The 21,049-nt window shown below is 34.9% G+C and overlaps 1 protein-coding gene across 13 annotated transcripts in view; it reads right to left on the bottom strand.

Moving 5' to 3' along the window:
• Positions 1–21,049, bottom strand: part of Nfib (nuclear factor I B) — a 232,832-nt gene that overhangs the window by 2,347 nt on the left and 209,436 nt on the right. For 6 of the 13 annotated variants that reach the window (XM_048783950.1, XM_015502588.2, XM_015502589.2 and 3 more), the window contains 2 exons: positions 18,487–18,575; positions 1–4,159 (listed from right to left, as the gene is read on the bottom strand). The exon at positions 1–4,159 is cut by the window's left edge and continues 2,347 nt beyond it. In XM_048783950.1, the coding sequence (XP_048639907.1) occupies positions 4,030–4,159; positions 18,487–18,575 (219 nt within the window). In that variant the 3' untranslated portion in view covers positions 1–4,029. The remainder of the gene's footprint in view (positions 4,160–18,486; positions 18,576–21,049) is intronic. The other 7 variants (XM_015502590.2, XM_048783953.1, XM_048783958.1 and 4 more) reach the window with 3 other exon arrangements.

Here is a 21,049-nt window from a genome sequence, read left to right as displayed (position 1 = left end):
TATTCTTGTTTACTTTAAAAATGGAAACAACATATAGTTCCATTATAATTGTTAAAAAGTTAGCTTTACAAACATGGGAATTTTAATTTAAAAAAAAATTCTTAACAAAACTATACAGTGTACAAATTACTGTCTACAAGGTAGGCGGTTCATTAAGAAGACCTTCCGCTCTTCTTGCTACTTGCAGCTTCACAGATTCATTCACATATTTTTTAATGGAGCTGCCCACCCGAACATTACCCGATAACTATATTGCTATAATTAAGATTTTTTTATTTTTTTGCCATGTCTTTATGTACAGTCTCCTTCACTGCCTTTTATTTTATTTTTTCCTTAGACAAGCCTCAGATGCTCACGTCACTCCAGGGGAAACACGCTTCAGAGGCACTGTGAGTGGCGGGCTGCAAAGCAATGCAACGAAGGCTGGATAGTGCCACAGGCTGGTGGCTGGAGACTCCACCCTGTGGATGCCCTTGGGTGACCGCCATCCTGAAGCTCTGCAGTTCTGGGTAAGGGAGGGGCATGCAAGACCTGCAGAAGTGGGGTCCTTCGTCAGAATATACTTCCTGGTAAGAGGAGGAGGAGGCCGAAGAATGGATTTGAGATTATATATAGTAGTATTTTTAATAGTTTCATCTCAAATGGAAACAAGAAAAAAAAAATCAATTTAAGGGGGGGAAAAAAGCAACACTTGCACTAGGCCTTTGTATCCAAGAGGCAAGCAGGAATACCCACAGTGCCACACTTGGTTTATCTAGAACTGCTCATTCACTGGCAAAAACGAGAGCGACTCTGCCCATAAAGAATACTGTGTGTCCTTGTGAGGTTGAGTTGTTCACCTAACAGGTCAATGATACATGAAGAGCTTGGCTGAGATGATCTGTTTCTACAGGGCAAGCATCACAGAAATGATTGGACTTCCTTTGGAACTTGCTGCTAGGATCCCGCTGTGCTATTCAGCATTTGGGCTATCAAAGTGAATGGGCTAATCAAACACAATGCTCAGGCCCATAAGCATTGTTCTAAAGTATTCATTATGAAATGATATGCTGTGAGAACAATTGACAGTTTATTTTATTAGGCCATGGCCTGGGGGGAAAGGGTCAGGGGGCTCCTCAAGACAGCCTACCTTGTATCACTGATTCTGGAAGATTCTCCCTCTCGCAAAAAATTCTCTCAACAGGACTCGGGGTGGGGTGGAGAGGGCAAAATAAAAATGGTCTCCATTTACCTTCTAGCCCTCAGGGGAAAATAAATCAAATATATATTTGAGGTACCATCTCTTTAAAAAAATCCCATCAGTATCTAATTCATCCACAGGAAAGTTGATGTCTTAAAATTCTATATTTGTCTCTGCTCTAGTTCTCAGTTTAACAGGGCAGGTAAAAGGGAAAAGAAGATTTTAAAATTTTTGTTCCCTAAAAACAACTTTGATTTTAATTTTTCAGTCCAAATATATTCAGAAATAGCAACCCTTCATTTACTCTTCTGGATATTAAAAAAAAAAAGAAAAAGTCCAAGTGCACTCCCATTCATTTGAAGTAGTAAGTCACAGGTAAATTATATTCTATTATTAATAAAATGAAGATACAGGGTAGGGAAGTGGCCGGAAAGAATATGCAGCAGCACTCCCTCCAGCTGCTTGACTGTTGTTTGTAGGAGAGAGCATATTCCTGCACTAAACCCCAAAGTGTGAAACATCCAACATCCGCTACGTGGGCATTGCAACAAATGTCTTTGCCAAATATGAGACAGGCTCATTCTTCACTGTGGATATGGAACTTTCAAGAAAAACTACCACCAACAACTAAAATAAGTTTTCTTAGGCCAATTCTGCCTCTAGGGGAATTTGTTGTGTTTTCTAGTTCTTACTATCATGTTCTTCTGAAAACCACAAATGAGTTCAGCTTGCACCCCAGGTGGGAAATTAGAGAGAGGGAACCTGTGTAAATTGAAGTTTGTCACAGTAGGCAGAACAGTTGCTTGGCAGCCCGGGCCCATCTCAGGGTGCACTGCTTCACAGCTACACTGTAAAGTGTTAAAAATCCTCCCACCCACCCCAGAATATATATATGTATATTAAAAAAAATCCCCTGTCCATCTCTCAGTACACAAAAGGACCTCATCACACTGCAAAAATAGCAGTACCCACTTTGGTCAATTAAAACAAACAAACAAAAAAAAAAAAGCATACATTATTATTTTTTTTTAAATCTGTGTACTTACCTATAATAACCAATACAGCTAAAAGCACTACCTACATAGGCAAAACTTGGTATTGCATAATTCGTATAAATTTGAAACCCCTCCCCCCCAAATATTAATTGGAAGATGAAAAACATGAAAGGTTAATAGAAAAAACACCAAAATACTGAAAATATTGCTGGTCGATTACAATTTTTAAGCGGCAACTATACACAGCCATGATATGCTTTATAAATGTGAGATAAAGGTATAACTGTCTAAAAAATCCATGATGTCACACATTTTTCTTCGTCTGGAGTACAAAATATTTTGTCATAAAAATGGTAAAGATTTAAAATGATAATAAATGCAGCAAAACAAGTGTAGTGATGTCACTTTTTGTGTTTTTTTGTTTTTTTATGTTTTTTTGTTTTTTAGATTTCAAGGCAAGGCACGTAATGTGGACATTATATCTTCGTGCAAATTAGGATTACTGGAAAGAGTATTTTTAATTAAAATTTAAGAGACATAGAGGCAAAATGTGTCTGCCCATGCACACTACGGATCTGTCAATACAAGAAATTTGTTGAACAAGGCTAATGTCTGAAAGCACCATGCAAGTTTTCAGCACCCTGATTACATTTATTTTCTCAAGAGTGCGTTTTTATATCCTACACCCTGGCGTTCCCAGTTTGTAAACTGTAAGCTTTACCCTTGTGACATGGATTTGCCTGCCTCTTTGTCTCTATAATGCAGATTTTATAGAACCTTTTGTACACCCTATGGGTTCTTGATGCAACCAGTAATTTTAAATAAATAAATTCTACCTCCACGGAGGCTGCAGCTAAACCAACATAAGTGCTGTGTTTTCATTCTTTTTTTTTTTTTTCCTCAAGCACACGATTTGTCTTGATTTAATGCCTTTTTAAATGCCCTCAAAAACTGAGGGGAAAATAAATTCGTTCAAAATTATTTTAAATTCTTTTTAATCCCCTCAATTTAGAGTCCAAGGGCTGAAGGACTTATAATCATGGTTCCCCTTTAGATATAAATTTATAAATTGCACTTGCCTCTGTTAAGTGTTTCTTTTGTGGGGAAAATATTATATTAATTTTTACTGTTGCATGCAGAGATAACACTTCACCTACATAGAGGCATTTCTTCCATAGAGCCTTTGTGTTCAAACTGTTTTTTTTTTCCTTTTTTTGTTTTTTTGTTTTTTTTTCTTTTTCTCTTTTTTTTCTTTTTTTTTTTTTTTTAAGATTTCAAACTGGGTTACACACTGGAAAAGGCTGGGTTAAGGGCCAAAATTTAATAAATCTGTACTGATAACTAAAGGCTACAGAGATTTTATATATATTTTTTTTAACTTTTAGAAATCAGAGTGCTTATAAAACGGCTGGCTCATGGCTCTGTCACCCAGCACCTCTGACGCCGCCTCCTAGCCTTCGTTGGTGAGATAACCAGGAATAGTGATTCCATGCGTAAACAACAAGAATACTAAACCAATAAAACTAGCTTATCATGCAAATATTAAGGCATCTAGAAAGTCAGTTAAAATATATTGTCATAGAGACAGAACATCTATTTCCCAGCGGACTTCATGTAACAAAGGCTACGTTGCAGGGGCTGCGATCTACCATCAGTGAAATATCATCGACCCTTTTAATGTCATTATAGTTTCAACCTTAAGGGAATTAGTGATTGTAAGTGCTGCAATTGCTGGTCTATCATCTTCTTTCTTCAGTTTCTTTCCTTTCTCCCTTTGTTTTGTTTTGTCCAGTCTTCCTCTTTTCCTTTTTATTTTTTTAATTTCTTAAAACTATTGTTGTATTTCTTTTTCCCTCAGTTGCTTGTTTCTGCTTGAAGGAAAGGTTCTCCAATTATGTTCAAACCATAATTTTGGACATTTGCCGGTAGGATGGGTGTCCTATTTGACACTTGGAAAGGAACCAAGCTAGCCCAGGTACCAGGACTGTTGAGAGGAGAAGGGTAGTAGGGAAGGAAGAAAAAACAGAAAGACAATGTTAAAATCTGCAGTGATAGTAGAAATACAAATTCCAGATGCATCAAATTAGTACTATAACTTTATTCAAAATTAATGAGATAATGAGTCTAACATGAGATAAATATGCCAATTACACATATTGTACCTACTTATACTATATGATCTATTTTTTCATGAAAAGTAAGACTAACTGTGAGTCAGAAAAACCTGGAGTAGGATACACACAATCATCAAACTGATTAAGTATATTCTTCCTAAAATATTTGATCTATTTGGACATAAATAGAATGATTTTTTTTGTCCGAGAAAAAAAAGCAGCAGTCCACAGTAATACCAATATACTGTAGTTTGCCAGCTATATTACACTATCTTGTTTCACCTTTATTTCACAAGCAATTCAGTAAGATGTATTTCAATATTTTACCTACCTATTGTGTTGAAAAAAATTGAAAAGTGTAATGGAAAATATTTTTTCTCCCTCACAAGAGGAAAATACTTTTTCCAGGTAGTCTTATGCATAATGTGTAATTGGAAATGCTTGATTACCAAACATATCTTCATTGGAAATTGTTAGTAAAGACCAAATAGACGAAAAAAAATGGAACAGAGATTTTGTTCTCTGCAGAGCATACACTGTGAGAAATCATCGTATTAGGCCACAAAGGCCTCTATGCCTGTGTCTCCTAGTTCTAGAGCTCTCCAGTGGTTTCCTTATCCTCCTCTGTAGAAACTTATTAAGAGATAGAACCAAAGTTTTCCTTTCCATTTATGCCCTGCCTTCAACATCACCACCTCTGAGCTGCTCTGAACTGGAGGAGTGGGAAGGGTGGGGGTAGGGTGAGGTGGAGTGGTCTGTTGAAAGGATAAAGGGATGAGATTTCTGCCTCTCTCCACATCACCTCAGTTTTGACCTATGTTGGGGTTGTGAAAAAAAAAATTGCAAAACAGTTCTCTAGTTGCTACCAGCATAATCTCTCACAAAAAAAGTGTCACCACATGTGGGAAAATAACACCAGATGTGCGTACCGCAGGTTTGGGGTAAACCTAATCTGATGTATTGCTTGTTTCAATATCCAGCTTGGAACAACTGTCAGCTAAGTAACAGCTGCGTAAAAAATGATGAACCAAGAAAACATCAGACAGACAATTGCATACCCAGCTTAATCAGGGCCTGGCATTGAGACAAAATTTAAATCTCATTTAGTATCCTTTGCTTTACTTTTGCAACCATAAGGTAAGATATATGCTGTTACATAGCTTTTGATCTATATATACTCATTTGTTCATAGTTGAATTCCAAAGATACAAAAGGCTTTATGGAACACGAAGGAACAAATTTGGATTGAAATAACACTTGACATACAACTTTTTTACTCTGCTGATATCTCTATGCAATATGTGACATATCACTACATGTCTAAGTAGATAATTCTGAGATACTTCAACAGAAAAAAAAATCACAATGATCTTTTTAAATCAGGGATTTTATGATCAGTTGTCAAATTCCATGACAGCAAAGTCCATCTCTTTTTTGCTAATCATTTAGTGTAGGACCAAGAACACAGTAGATGTTCAATAACTTTTAAAATAAACAAATCAATCATTTCAAATCACATCCAATAAACATATTTTAGAGGTGTTGCCTAAGATTGTATATACTCATCAGTACATTCTGATTTGGTCCATATTCAGAGAAAACAGATATCTGATTTAATACTTGCAGCAATAATCACATTCAAGCTACAAAGGTATGTCCTCATTATCTAAAGAAAATTGTAATCTTAAAGAATAAGAATATTTTTCATTGAAGTCTTTTAAGAGACGTAACCGTTTTCATTTCTCTCTTCCCACACACATTTTCAACAACGATCACTGCAGTTTGCACCATTGATTGAGAACAGCGTTACATAATGCATTCTGAAGCTCATTTTCCCCTCAACTGTGCTTCTACTGCACTTTGTACATAGTCCTATTACAGCTTATATTACTTCATTTCATAATGATCTGTTATCTGCAACATCTTACTGGCTGAAAGGTGAACTCCATAGAGAAAATGACCTAGTTTTATCTATCCTTATAGAGCCTGGCCATAGCCAATGCAAACTATTTCTTAACAAAATGAATTACAAAATAAACAAACATCCAATATTTTTAACCTGAAGTAAGAGGGCTATGTAAAAAGAAAAAGAAAAAAAACCTAGCTTAATAAACCTGGCAGCAAAATCAACAAGAATTCTAAAATAAGTGAGCTCCAAAAATTCATTTTGAGACTGCATGCTTTAGGAATATAAAGTAAATTTTAATGACTGAAAATCAGTGTGAGCTGGGCCTGGTAGTGCATGCTTGTAATCCCAGCGGCTCAGGAGGCTGAGGCAGGAGGATCACGAGTTCAAAGCCAGCCTCAGCAACTTAGCCAAGTCCTAATAACTAGTGAGACCCTGTTTCAAAATGAAAAATAAAACAAGGCTGGAGATGTAGTTCAGTGGTTAAGCACCACTGGGTTCAATCCCAGAAAGAAAGAGAGAAAGAAAGAGAAAGAAAGAAAGAAAGAAAGAAAGAAAGAAAGAAAGAAAGAAAGAAAGAAAGAAAGAAAGAAAGAAAGAAATCAGTGTGGTTTCTTAAAGGACAAGTCTACCAACTAATGGCAGAAAAGACAAGAATTCAGGGTCTATCTTGCAATTGATTTTTTACTCAGTTCTTTAGAAGGGACATATATTAATATTCTTTAGAAAATCCTCAATAAAAATAAATTGATGGTAATCACAGGACTCTTGCTGTAGAATGTCTAACAAATTTAATTTAAATGTTTATTTAAACCTTCTAAACCTCCCATCCTACATTATGACCATATCAAAATTGCAGTGTGTAATATATTTGTCAATACTGTTTATGAACCTTTGGGGGGAAATAAATCTCAAACATTAACACTGTGCAGACCCCATATATGAGTTTTACAAGCCTCTTATTGCCAATCTGTAGGTTAAGTTCAGAACTATAAGGCACAGACATTTTTTAGAGCTTTTTCGGCAGTCTCATTGAAAAAAGGCCTGGTAAGACTAATTCAAAGCCCAGGATAACAATGCAAAGAAAAATATTTTATTCACCAAAATAATCTAGATCATTTAATTTCAAAAGCACAATGCCTAAAATTGCATATTCAAGTAAAAATGTAGCAGTGCTTCTTACACATTTGATGCTGTCCCTATGTACAAATTAATGCAAATAGTCATATGTATAAATAAAATAAACACACATATTTTTACACAAATTAGTTACATGTAAGTTATATGTAATTTATGGTGGAATAAGAATTATATGAAAAATCATATGTTCAATTCAACAATCTGTAATCTACCTAGCTACCTAGTAAGAGTCATGAGAATCTAACTCTGAAAGGAGGTTGAATGCAGCTACTTCATTGATATGTCTTCAAGCTTGCACTTACTTTATTATCATTAATTCTCCAAAGTCAAATCATCTTTCTTTGGGCAAACTAAAGATGAACACATTTGAAAGTTGAGAGAACATCTATATATATATATATATATATATATATACTGGCCATGACCACTAAAAAAAGAAAAAGAAGAAGGAAGTGGAGGAGGAAAAGGAAGGGAGAAAGAGAAGAAGAAGCGGGGAGAAGAGAGTGTAAGTACTATGTGAAAAGTCAGGCATTACCAAAAAAAAAAGCACAAAGTATTTTAATACAAAGTGCAACTCACCCTACTGATTTCTACTCTCTCTATATGAGATACTTCATTATAAACAAAATATATAAAAGCTAAATCAAAATTCAAAAATTCAAAAATAAAATGTCTCATCTCATTGAGAATATTTTCACATGATTTTGAACAAATGTATGATATAGCTCCTCCACAGAGAGGGAAGAGGAAACAAATTATTTTGACCTTGAGAATATTAGTTGTGGGAGATAGCCCTGCTTCTTTTATACTGATAAGACTACCCCTGGAGCAATGTGCTTCTTGGCATCACTCTTCAAGAGAAACGGACTCAATGGTGTTGCTTTATTAAAGTAACAGTTTAAGGGCAACAGGGAAGACAGGACAGTGGAATCAGAAAGAAATTCAGACTTCCTCTGTAAGATTCACATGGATAAAATGAGCACAAAGGGGGAAATTTCCCCAGGACAACCATGCTGAAGACCACTAAGAGCAAGGTGACATCTTTGGTGTTTTACATATGCTATGTCACTTCCCTCTCTCAATGAACTCTTGAAATGGCCACAATTTTCCCCATTTCACTAAGGAAACTGAGGCAAGTTGTTCAGTCTCCGCTAGTCCTCAGATATAATAAATCTGATTCCCATGGCCATTTCACTATAATATATTGCCTTCTTAGAAAGTCAGATGTTGCTAGGAATGAGCACTTGCCTAGCATGTTTGAGGGCCTGAATCAGATGTTGACCCAACATTAGAAAGAGCTTTTAACAATTTTCTGAAGGCAAAATATATTTACTTCAGTATACAACGAGTTTCCAAGACTCCACCCAAGCTGAATCATAACCTCGCTAATATTGAAGAAGAGAGACTTGTGCACTGAATATGTGGTTGGGCAGGTGCCGCAGTCTGGCTGGGCACAAATCACGAGCCACTCAAGCAGGAACAAACTTTATTTCCAAACTCCAGCACACTCCCCGGAAACTCTCCTGAACGCCACCCACGGGGCTCCTCCAGGAACACACCACACACCAACTGGAACTCCCACCACCCAACGCGAACTCTTCAGGAATCCTCGCCAGAGCTCAACCGGAACTCAACGGGAATTCCGCGAGAACTCAAAAGTCATCATCTTAATGGCTCGCTGGCAACCAGTACTTCTGGCAAAAATGCCATGCGTCATCCTGACTCGGCTGTGGCCCTCAACAGGCAGGATGGCAAAGCACTCTGAAATTCTATGAACCTGTTTCCTTTAGAAACAAATGTAGTTGAGGTTTTATAGGGTAACACTATAATCAGGACTAAGAGAGAAGAAGGTACCCACTTCTCCCTTTAAAAATGATACACTATTTACATATTTTTTAGCCTAGGAAATTTGGATAAAATAGTTGTTCTTTGCATCTAAGGAATCCATGAACTTTTATCTTTCAATGAAAGAGAGAAAATTGTTCTCTGCAGCCAAATCAACATTTGATGGTTATGTTTTTTTTTGTTTTTGTTTTTTTTTTAAATGTGTCCTGTGACTGAGTCTTTGAGGCCAAAAAGGATTGGTCTATTAGCTTTTAACATTCTAACCCATGAAGAACCACAGAGTACCAAATAAACATATTAAGTCCTTAAGTTGAATCAGGAACCAAAGTGAAAAATTTCATCTTTTCTATTAGTTTTAGGTGATTAAAACAAAAAGAGCTACTTGAAAACTGGCAAAATTCATTTATTACTAGTACATGTTTATTTGATAATGAATTGGACATTCCATTTGTTAGACAACTTATAAAATGTCAGAATATCCAATACATTAGTACTTTTCAGAAGAATAGCAATATTATCCTTTCGGGTTTTGTATACTACATTTACTTCAAAAACAATAAGTGCTCTTTCAAGAAGCTTAAAAAATACTAAGAAATGAAGCACCAAGAATTGAAAATATTCATATAACCTCAACTGTACCAATAGCCATGTTATTTATAAATAGTGATAAAATAAAAATGGTCTGGAAAGCATGAGGAATGTATAAAATAGATATCTTAACAGAATCTGCCTTTAGTTCTTTTGTACCAGTTTCAGATAATCTCCAAGACTGAAGGGGTTTTTTTTTGTTTTTTTAGTTTTTTTCCTAAACACTCTAATTCTTGACACAATATTAATATACAGGTTTTAGCATCTCTCCCAAAATAATTTTCCCTATTGATTGCTAAAGGCATGTCTGGAAAAATTAGGTATGGTGTGTCAGGTAAATATTCATTAAGTTAAAAATCATGTTGTCCTTGATTGTATATGTGTGCATTTGCTGTGGCTGCTTCCTTTAATATAATATAAAGGCAAATCATGTCTTTGTGAAAAAAATGCTCACTCAGACCAGTGGAAGAAATAAATGGGTAGCATTTAAGTTGAACCTATTAATGTTGCTTTAGAACAAAGATAATAAATATAATAAATATACCAGTGGCTAGCACTTAGATACTGGTTATTATTTGCCAGGCTCTGTTTTATGTGATTGACCTACTTAAAGCTTTTAATCCCCACAGAAAACCTAGGAGAAAGTGTCTTTATCTGTTATTTTAGAGATGAGGAAACTGAGCTAAGAAGTTAAGCATCTTGCCTAGCTTATATTGCCACTGTGTTGTGTAAGCCAGGATTTTCCCTCTAGCAGTGTGGATTTAGGATCCATGCTCTTAACCTATACATTTCACTTCAGCTGCGTCTTTTGTGAAATACACTTTCTTTAAAAAAAAGGAAAAAAAAGAAAAACTGGATAATAGTTTATATTACAACTGATTTTTTTAAGAGTCAATAAACAAAGGTCCATATTACTTAGACACACTGAAATTTCCATAGAAGTATAACTCTTGCCCAAACTTCAGCATAAATAACTGTATTTTATCCATCTAATCCCTGTTGCTTTTCAGTTGAAAGAAATATGTGTCTTTCTTTTATGGATGTACAAATATGTATGTCAATAATTTGCTTTCGATTCCTTTTCAGACCAGGCCAGACTGAAAGCAAAAATTACAAAGGGCTTATATAGATCTTAGGTTCCTTCGATTTATTTTTCCCATTTTTAAGGATCATTATTGCCATCTGAATGATCCTATTTGCATGCAAGATGATTTCTAATGATTATTACTATTTGTAATAATCTGTATCAGAAAGCTCCCTGGCTAGCTCTTACCTGATCTGCAAAGTACTCTTGTGGGCTCTCTGGGAAACACCAAATATCATAAACTGCAGGTGGCTCATGGAATTATTCTAACTACAAGCAATAGCACTTTCATAGTAATGAAAGAGAAATGTATTTGTTTCTTAACTAAGTAGGTAAATAGCCTTCTTTATTGCTACTCCTTGGGGACCAACAGTTTTGAAAATAACATCAAAACAGTAAGCCATCAAACCTCATTAGTTTATATTCAATTATTTCAGATGTCTTTTGGTACTGGGGCATGCTAAATTGAGGGTTAACTTTACCATGCTTGAGTGCTAGCATGTTCTAAGTAAAATAATGGCACATTCCAGTGAAATATTTAATCTAATGAAGAGGACAAGGTAAGAAAAGCCCTCACGTATGGGACCATTACAACTAAGTATTAAATTACTATACTTTTTCAGTAAAAAGCTCTACATAATCCTAAAAGATCCTTCAACGAGGCAATCTATACCCTTAAAAGTAACAAAAGTCTATTTCCTTAGAATGTTTAATTTAAACAATAATAAGAAAAAGTTCTTTCCCTCAATAGGGCAAATTAAGTAGATTTAAAAAAATGTATCTTTTCCCTTTTTTAGAGCTGAAAGTGAAAGGTGGAGAATTAATATGAAGACAACTAATAAATAAGATACAGCACACACATGCACACATATACAGCAACTTATGAAGCTGTGGAAAGTCAGGTTTACAGTAGTAATTTTATCTCCTCCTACAGATATGCGACAGTGGAGAAGCCCACATGTTGATTTCCAGCCTCCTTCTCTAGTCTGTATTCCTCTCCACCCCTAGGCTCCTTTTCAAAGCTATTGTTATAAGTGCTACTTGCTCCTCTTATTTGCATATGTGATTCTTCAACAGCAGACAAAATTCTCTACAAAAATGGTGCTTCAACATAGTGCCTTTCACTACAGAAAATCATCCAAGGCATACTAAGTTAAATGGAAATATAAGTTTTATGCAAAAGCAAAAAGTGATTATTTCACAAATGATTTTTATTTCAAAGCAAGAATCAGCATTACTTGCCCAATTTCACCTCTAAGGGATAGAACTTATTGGTATCAGAATTCTGAAATAAAGTTACCAAGGATTAAGAAACTGAATGCTTTTTGATAGTGTGCCTTTTACTCTGTTCATATGTGCAGAGATCTTCCTTGTAAAACAAAGTGAACAAGCCTAACTTTCGACAATTTCTGACTATTCCACCTTTGTGTTTTTCAATTTCTCAAACGTCAATGGGCTTTTGCCTTTTCTTTTATAATTCATGCTGTTTATTATATTTATTCACTCATGAGCTTTGTTATTTAAATACCACTAAAAATTCACAATACACCTACTCACAGCTCTAGTAAACACGAGGTTCAAAAAAGGTAAACTAATAAATGGTGCATTGGCTGCTGAAGGAGCTCGTTCCTCGGGGACGAAGAGTGAGAATACAGCACTTTATGTAAAACATCTTCACGTAAGGTAGGTGTTTGATAGACTTCCTATTGTTGCAAAGGGTTAATCAGAAAGGTTTACATTTGGGAGTGCTGTGAATCATGCTCCTCCCTCTCCAGTAGCGCTGCCAAAAATCATCTGACAGGAAACGTAAGATTAAGTTTGTCCTACCTAAGCGAACAAAGAGTGCTCTGAACAGGCCACCGGTTTACTGCAGAGCGGGAACTTTTCTAATCCTGCTGGAATCTGCAGTGCTGCTCAGAAAATATCACGGAAAAAGTTGTTTTCTTTCCTCTAACATCTTGTCTCTGGATCATCTCATTTTGGTCACACTGCCGATCCTGCTGCTTCTCCCATAAAGGTTAACTTAAAGCTCCAAACATAATCATGTGGAAAATGGACATTATTGATTCCTATGGCCCATTGTTCCCCCATCCTAAGTCCCTGAAGTTCAAGTTCAATCTGGAATTACATCATGTCTGGTTTCTCCTGGTTACCAGACGGCTTGAGACGTGACCACAGCTACAGAAAAAACAAACAGCCTTCTTCACGCTTCGGCTCCCCTATCGATTCAAACGTAAACTTTTTTTCTTTCTCTCAAGTATGCTTCAAGTATGGAGCATGGTTAATTTAGAGATTAAGTTCCAAATTAGATTATCTAATGGCATCTTAATGGATTGCTGACCCATTTCCTGTGGGATGGCAGCAGGCAAGTCTGGCTGGAATACAATTAATTTCTTAGGAAGTGTTCTGAAGAGTTTGCCTAGATAAAAAGGAAATGTCGTATTGCACAAATCTTTCTTTATAAATGGGCAAAGTTAGGCAAAAACTACAACAAATCCCAATGTATTTTTCAACAGCCAGATCAGAGACATTGTGTGTTTGTGAAAACCGTATCAAGATCATTTTTAAGAATGGTAACCTTTCTAGTTTTTTATTTCATAACAGGTGCAAATAATTTTGATGAGAATAGAAAGGAATTCCTTTCAAGAGAATGTTCAAATGGGGAGAGCAATACTGGTTAGCAGCCCTGTTAGCAAAAAATGATCATGTGAAATTTTGGCTTTTTCAATTTTCTGCCTTGAACCAAAGTTTCTTCCATTCATCTATCTTATCAGCATTTCTATCATGGTCCCAGAGTGGTGCTAGGGGCCCAGGATGTGTATAAAAAGTTGTACATTCTGAACACACTTTAGAGCTAACAGCTGAAAAGGAAACTCAGCACTCTGAGAATAAAGCTCCCCCCAGGAACTCCAGGAACAACCCAGCTGTTGTACTATAGTTATGTGTCAAGATAACAAACTGAGAGCAGGAAATGCTAACCTAGTCAATTCTCGGGGATGGCCTAAGTGTAATGTTGAAACAAAAGTTAACTCTTAATTCCACCTAAGAACAGGCCATGTATTGCCACTACCCCACACATGCCACAAATCTGTGGATATAGCCACACTTATATCCACACATACACACTTATGCATAGATATATCCATACATTTATGTGCATATGAACATACAATTGCAACCCAATATTGAGAATTATTTTTGCTTAAATATTCCTTCTTAAGCCTTTTGAGAGCATACATTTTACCAAGAAAATGTTATGGACAAGGGCCATGTTATGCAAAGAAAGTTTTATATATATATATGAAATGAACACTGTTACTCCTTCCTTTTTGCCCTCTCTTTCCTGGCCAACCAGATCCAAATAACCTTTACTGGCTGCTAAATTTCTCTTGGGAAATCAAGCAACTCTCTAGAATTGCAGTAATAAACGACAATTTCTTACAAAAACATGTGTAAAGTAACTACAAAATGAAGTATTGAACTCATGGAAAGGAACTGCTAACACATGTAACACGGAAAAGAGCTGATAAAAATCTCTTTGGTGCCATTCAATTATGGCATCGGCAGAGACACAAAAATCCTTCCAATTATTTTAGTAAAATCTTCATTTATTCATTATTTCAGAGGCTGAGCAAATGGTTTGTGTAAACATATCCTTCAGTAACACGCGCATGTTTATTTTAGCCATCTGAAGGCTTCTTCCATGTTTATATAAGCCATCAGACACATACAACCCTCACTTGTGGCTTTGCGTCTTCTTGAAAAGGGTGAAGGGGGAGAAGGGAGAATGAAACAATAAATCCAGTTTCTCTTTTGCATAAAGCACTCCCTCCAATGTTTTAAAATAACTTATGTTTATATTATTCTTGGATTGTCCTTCAGCTTTCTTTTTTATTCAATTATATTGCTCTTTCATATTCAATAGTACAAGTAAAGTTCTGCTTATAGTTTCAAGAAAGAAAGCCAGTTAGAGAGTACCTGCTGTATGTGTTTACGCCCACAGAATGCACATATGCAAAAAGAAAGTGTTTTGTCCACATAGAACAAAGCACAGACGGATCTGTGCCTATCACAGACACATCAGTGCCTAGCTTGAGCAAATCTGGCACCTATGACCCTCCCAGGAGTGGAACCCATTCTCATTCTCACTGACATGGAAGTGAGACAGATCTTCATCAACATTTTATTCTGTGTTAATGGCAGTTAACTGAGCTCTCAAGGTACAAGCAGCTCCTTAGCTCAAGACCACACAAACACACATGCACACACACACACACACACACACACACACAGAAAAATGGCTCACAGAATTCTAAGGTCAAAACAACAAAACACCTTCAGGCTGCACCCTAGGAAGGCAGTGAAAACTTTCCAAAAGTCAGCTCTGGTTCCTTAGGGAATGTTTACAGCCTGAGGTAGGGTGGGGAAGGCCAGAGGAACACTTCCAGCTTTGATTATACTACTTACACAGCTTCCTAGACCCTGCCATTTTCATTCCCAAAACGGAGCTACATTAAATGACATGCAAACACCTCAAAAGGGTAACTGGCATGAAGCTGAAGAGAAGGCAATCATGAACTAGTGAGATGGCAGCAAACAACAGACAATTCAAACGGCACCAAACCACATGGAAACACTACAAAGTCTCCAGGGATTGCCTTTGTTAAAAACAAAAAGCAACACCCACAACAAAAATAACCCATGGTATCTTCTCTATTCCATCATGCCAGAGCTAAATTATTTAATTCTCTGGTTGACCATATCTACATTTGTTGTATATTTTCACCCTATTGAGATGATTGCAAAACTGTAGCTATGCCCACAAGATTTTAAATATCTATGATCTGCCTTAAAAATGGTAGTTCCAGGGGGTTGGGGTTGTAGCTCGGTGGTAGAGCACTTGCCTAGCATGGATGAGCACTGGGTTCAATTCTCAGCATTGCATATAAATATATAAAATAAAAGTCCATCAATAACTAAAAAATAAGTAAATATATATAGAAATATATATATTATACACACACACACATGTATATATATTTAAGTGGTAGTTCTACAGGAACTGAGAGTATAGCTCTGTGGTTTAGCACTTGCCTAAGATGCATGATGCCCTGGGTTCCATCCCTAGCATTGAAAAAAAAATAGTAGTAGGGTTATAGTTATTATTTCCCTTTGCAATATTATATCTAGAAGAAAGAAAACCCATTAAGTTTTAAAAATAACTATAGGATGGGCTGGGATTGTGGCTCAGCGGTAGAGCGCTCACCTAGCATGTGCAAGGTTCTGGGTTCCATCCTCAGCACCACATTAAAAATAAATAAAATAAAGATATTTTAAAAAAATCTATAGGGCACAAATTATAAATTACACATAAAGACACCAAAGCCACAGACATGGCATATTTGTGTTATAAAATATGGATTGTGTCCATATTTGAAAAAGGTAACAAACAAAGTGAATTGCTGTCTCGTTTGAGTATATTTATCCTAAACTGCCTGACACTTAGATTTTAAGAACTGTGGGTGTCTTGTCCATCACAGTGTTTAAGATAGCCCCACACAGAGATGCAATAAATCCCTGTAGAATGTATAAGCAAGAAGCCCGCCATCACCAATTACGCGCTTTCTGAGTCACCACAAAAAGGGAAGAAACAAACCCAAAACTGCCTGCTTAAGACTGTATGAATCACTAAAGGCCATTCTACACATCATCATCTACTAACCCAAAGAAAACCTACTATTTTTGAGACGGGGAAACAAAAAAAGAAATATTAATTCTGAATTGTTTTCTATGACCTGAAACCGATTACCATATCAATTTTTCACCAAGAAGAGGCTTTGTGAAATGAACAATACCCCCCTCAGAGCTGAGTTTAGTTATTGTATTCATTCACTCCACATACGTGTGCTCTGATTCACTGTCCACTCACCTTTTCTTTTGGGGGGATATCAGCTTTGATTCAAAAAATTATGAGGAATTAGGTGAAATTTTATGTCTTTATTGGATTTAATGTATTTCTGAGATGCTATCCAATTGTAGATTAAGTAAATGCCAATAAGTAATCCACAGATTTGGAAGTTCAGACAACTATAGGAACACTTACAAACATAAGTACATTTCATCTGACTTGAAATTCATATATATATATATCAAGCTTGTATGTAGACAGGAGCCATTTTGCTAATTGATGGGCAGATAATGGAATACAGGGAGGTTTTTTTTAATAAAACAAAATGCAAACAATGTGTTATCAAACCTAATTAAGTTAACTTTTAAAAGTTTATTAATTCAGATTTTTTAATAAGATACTTTTATTAAATGTAATTAACACTATTAGTCATTAAGACTATTTAAATAAGATACTTCCACTGAGTTTATCATCTTTTTTGTAACTATATATATATTTTTTTTTCCAAAAGGAAGAATAACACAAGCTTTTGGGCAGGATCATAATAGGTAAAAATGTATCTATTTTTAAATTTGATGGTTTGTCACTCTTCAAAAAGTAAAAGTCCTACTGTAATCATTTAGATATTGAATTACTAAAAAGCCATCAAATGTTTTTGAAAAACAATAAAAATAATTTTCTTAATTTTTATCTGAGCAAATGCAGACATTTAATCTGACTCAAACATTACTCTTCATCAGTCTCTATCAACCAACATAGAGATGAGCAACGAGCTCTATCACAATTAATATCTCAGCATATGACTTTGTATAGGCATTTTCTGTAAAGGAAGAATCACAATCATAGCAGGGCTGAAAAATTAAGTTGACTCTACTTTTGGTGAACTCAAGGAATGACTTACTCTCTATTGCAAATTTTTATTTCTTAATACATATGATTCTACCATGAATTTTAACTATTTGACTTATCAATTTGAAACAATTTAATAAAATAACACATATGAAGCTACCTTGGAACTACTTACTATCTAAAACCAACACATGAAACAATATCCAAATTGCTTTTGAAAATGAAGTTTTGGAATGATTTTTTTAGCCAACCAAATTAAATCAACCCTCAATGGGTTACATTAGTATATGAACAAACTAACACTTTATTTAAACCAAATTCCTTCATAGCTACTGATTCTAACAGTCTTCCCACTCCAAAATTTTTTGAGTGCTGCTAGTAACAATCAAATTGAATAACTTGAAATTTTTCTTCTAGCTTTTCCTCTCTGACAAAGGAATAAATGAATAGTAACATGGCTTAGAGGCAGCAGTAGAGGAAACAGTCAAAATGAGAAGAACGTATAATGTGAAAGACCAATGCTTTATCCTCAAATAGCTGAAAAATCTTCCCTAAAGCTGGGATTTCATTTTTCAGGTTCTAAAATCTAAAAGTCAAATTCTACCCCCTCCCCCACCAAAAATATTATAAATTTTATCAAACATTTCACAATATTTAGAAATTCCAATGATCAGTTAGCATATGCTATATAGTCCGGAATTAAATTGATGTTGCATTTAAATAGGAAATAAAGGAGAGGGGAAGGAGAAGAGGAATGGCATAGCCAAAACAACTAAATTTTTAACATATATTTTCCGTAAAACTAGTTAAAAACAAACACTATAGGTCATGGAAGTTTGAGGTGTAAGTGTAGGGTTGGAAATAATTAAAATGTTACCTTTGCCAAGTAATTCCCAATGTATCCTCACTGGTACTGGGGTATAAATGCCTGCCGTTTTGATTCATGGTCCAGTCACAAATCCTCAGCTGTCAATTGAAACCTAGCAGTCAGATATGGATCGAGCAGTACTACAGTTTTTAGTATTTAAATGAACACATGCAAACTAGTACTGTATATGGCATTAACCTTACTTTCCCAAGAGGCAACTTAAAGAAAAAAAAAAAAAAAAGCAAAAGAAAATCTTATTCTGAAAAGCAAAATTCCTTAGACTCTTTTTTTAGAAAAAGCTATTGCAATATGCTTCTCTATTAATTAAAGCATACAAGAGAAACAAGTGCTTAGAACATAACAATTAGCCATTATTAGAGTACAAATTGAGCTGAAATAAAAGCAAACGTTAATGTTCAATAGAGAGATATATTTTAGAAAGAAAATAAAAATGCTTTTTTTCTATGCAACATACCAAATTATCTGCACTGAATAAAATAATCAATACCTTTAAGCATGCAGTTTGCAAAACAAGAAGACATGCAGTTTAGAGGAAAAAAGACCCACCCTATATAGACATTCACCCTAACTTACATATTCAAGCATCAAGGTGTTCAATTTTAGGTGTTTACTGTGTTTTACTTAAAGTGACCTTATTTGGAAAGAGTTGATAAGAATTTCTATTTTTATTTTAAATTCAGAGCAGTGGTATTTAAAATACTTTACTACATCTGAAGAAAGTGAGGAATGCACTGAATACAAGCTGAAACAAATTCTTCCCAGATCCAGGAATCATCAGCTCTGCCCTTCAGAGATCCTTCGAGTAACCCTATCCAGCTCTGTTTGGTTAACAGCTGCCCTACAGTGCTAGCAGATTTATTGAAAAGATATATTGCTTATTTTTATGCTTAAGAAAGTAAACTTATCTGGCTTTGGGGGGAAACACAGTAGAAAACCATGATTTTTAACCTTTAGATAGCCAGGCAGTAAATTAACTGCATCCTGCATTGAAAAGGCCTTCTTCACTACTATCCATGAAACCTGGTCTGATGTTTTTCAGAGAGAATTTCAGGATGATGATTGAAGCCAAAATGCCTTTAAACTTGTGATAAACTGTTTTATCTATTTTTCTAACATTATGGCTTTTAAAAGTTGGCTATTAAGCATCTTTTCCTATCAGACTCTCAACTTTCTGCACACTCTTAAGGAAGGGGGACTTTGGAGTTTCAGAATGACAATTTTTGTTCATTTTTCTTCTGAATATCCAATATTACAAAGTTTTCCAAAATATATGTTTTAATTGTGCTGATATTTTAAGTAAAAGTGATTTTATAATTTATAAAACTAAAAAATTCCCTTATATAGATGGATAGACAGACAGACACATGAATTGATAGATATGTAGATTCTGTTCAGGAAATACATCATTAAGAAGTCATAAATGATTAAATTAAATTAAATTAGAAATAAAAATAAGAAATCTTAAAATTGACCATAATATTTACATAAAAGAGAATAATGTACTTAGTTTTTACTCAAATGGATGACATACTTTTACTATTTCAAAGAAGGAAATTTATTCAGTCTTGTGTGTAAGAAGCAATATGGCAAGATTTTTTGAAGTTCTCAAAATGGGTCATCTAATAGAAATTCAATATGATGGGATTAATTGTTTATTTTTAACAATAATAGAGTAAACCGATTGTCTATTTCAAAATACAAGTTATAAAAGGGCTATGAAAATCTAAAAACAGTTCAAGAAACTTGACTTTGCATAAAGATTACCTTAGAGACCACTTATTGATCCTGTTCTTATCAATGAAAAATGCTAGTTTTGACTTACTTAAAATTCTCAGGAAGGGAGGCTACATTTAGACACAAAATATCCTAATTCTGTTAATTGCTAACAGATTAGTTTCTATGTGATGCTCAGCTTAAAGTTTTCAGAAAGTAACCATACTTTCACAAAACCAGAGGAATCTGAGTGTCACTCAGGATTGGCTACTGTCTCACAGACAACTGCTAGGGTACAAGATTTGGAAAAATATTATGTAGTTGGTTAGGTTTTTGTTGTTAAAGTTGCTCATTTTTTGTTTTACCATCCCTAAAAATGCCCCCTGTAGGCTAGCTTTGTTCACATGCTAAACATTTAAATCACCATATTTTTGGACTATTCTTTCCTAAACAGTCTCAAAAGGGTTAGACCTGACTAGAGGTATTCATTTTTATCTATCCTTACGGGGGTGTGTGTGTGTGTGTGTGTGCACACGAGAAATATTTTTCCTAAACAGAAAATATGCTTAAATAAATAAAAATTAATCAAAATAGTCAATTATTTAGCAGTAATTTCAAAGAAGTTGATAGGATATTAACTAGCATTAAATTAATTTCTTTTCAGTGACTAAAAACTTAAAATATAATTTAAATTTATTTGCCTATTTAGATTGTAGATCAGCATTATCACAATTTTCAAAAGTTTCTGAGGAGGCACACTTATGTTTATATGTTCAGTCAGATTACCTGAGTAAGAGTCTGTTTTTTTTTAATTAATAAGCTTTTTTTTTTTTTTTTG

Source organism: Marmota marmota, unplaced genomic scaffold (assembly GCF_001458135.2).
Source record: "Marmota marmota marmota unplaced genomic scaffold, marMar, whole genome shotgun sequence".
NCBI lineage: Eukaryota > Metazoa > Chordata > Mammalia > Rodentia > Sciuridae > Marmota > Marmota marmota.
The sequence above is the reverse complement of the archived record's forward strand: the minus strand, read 5'-3'. Positions and strand labels throughout refer to the sequence as shown.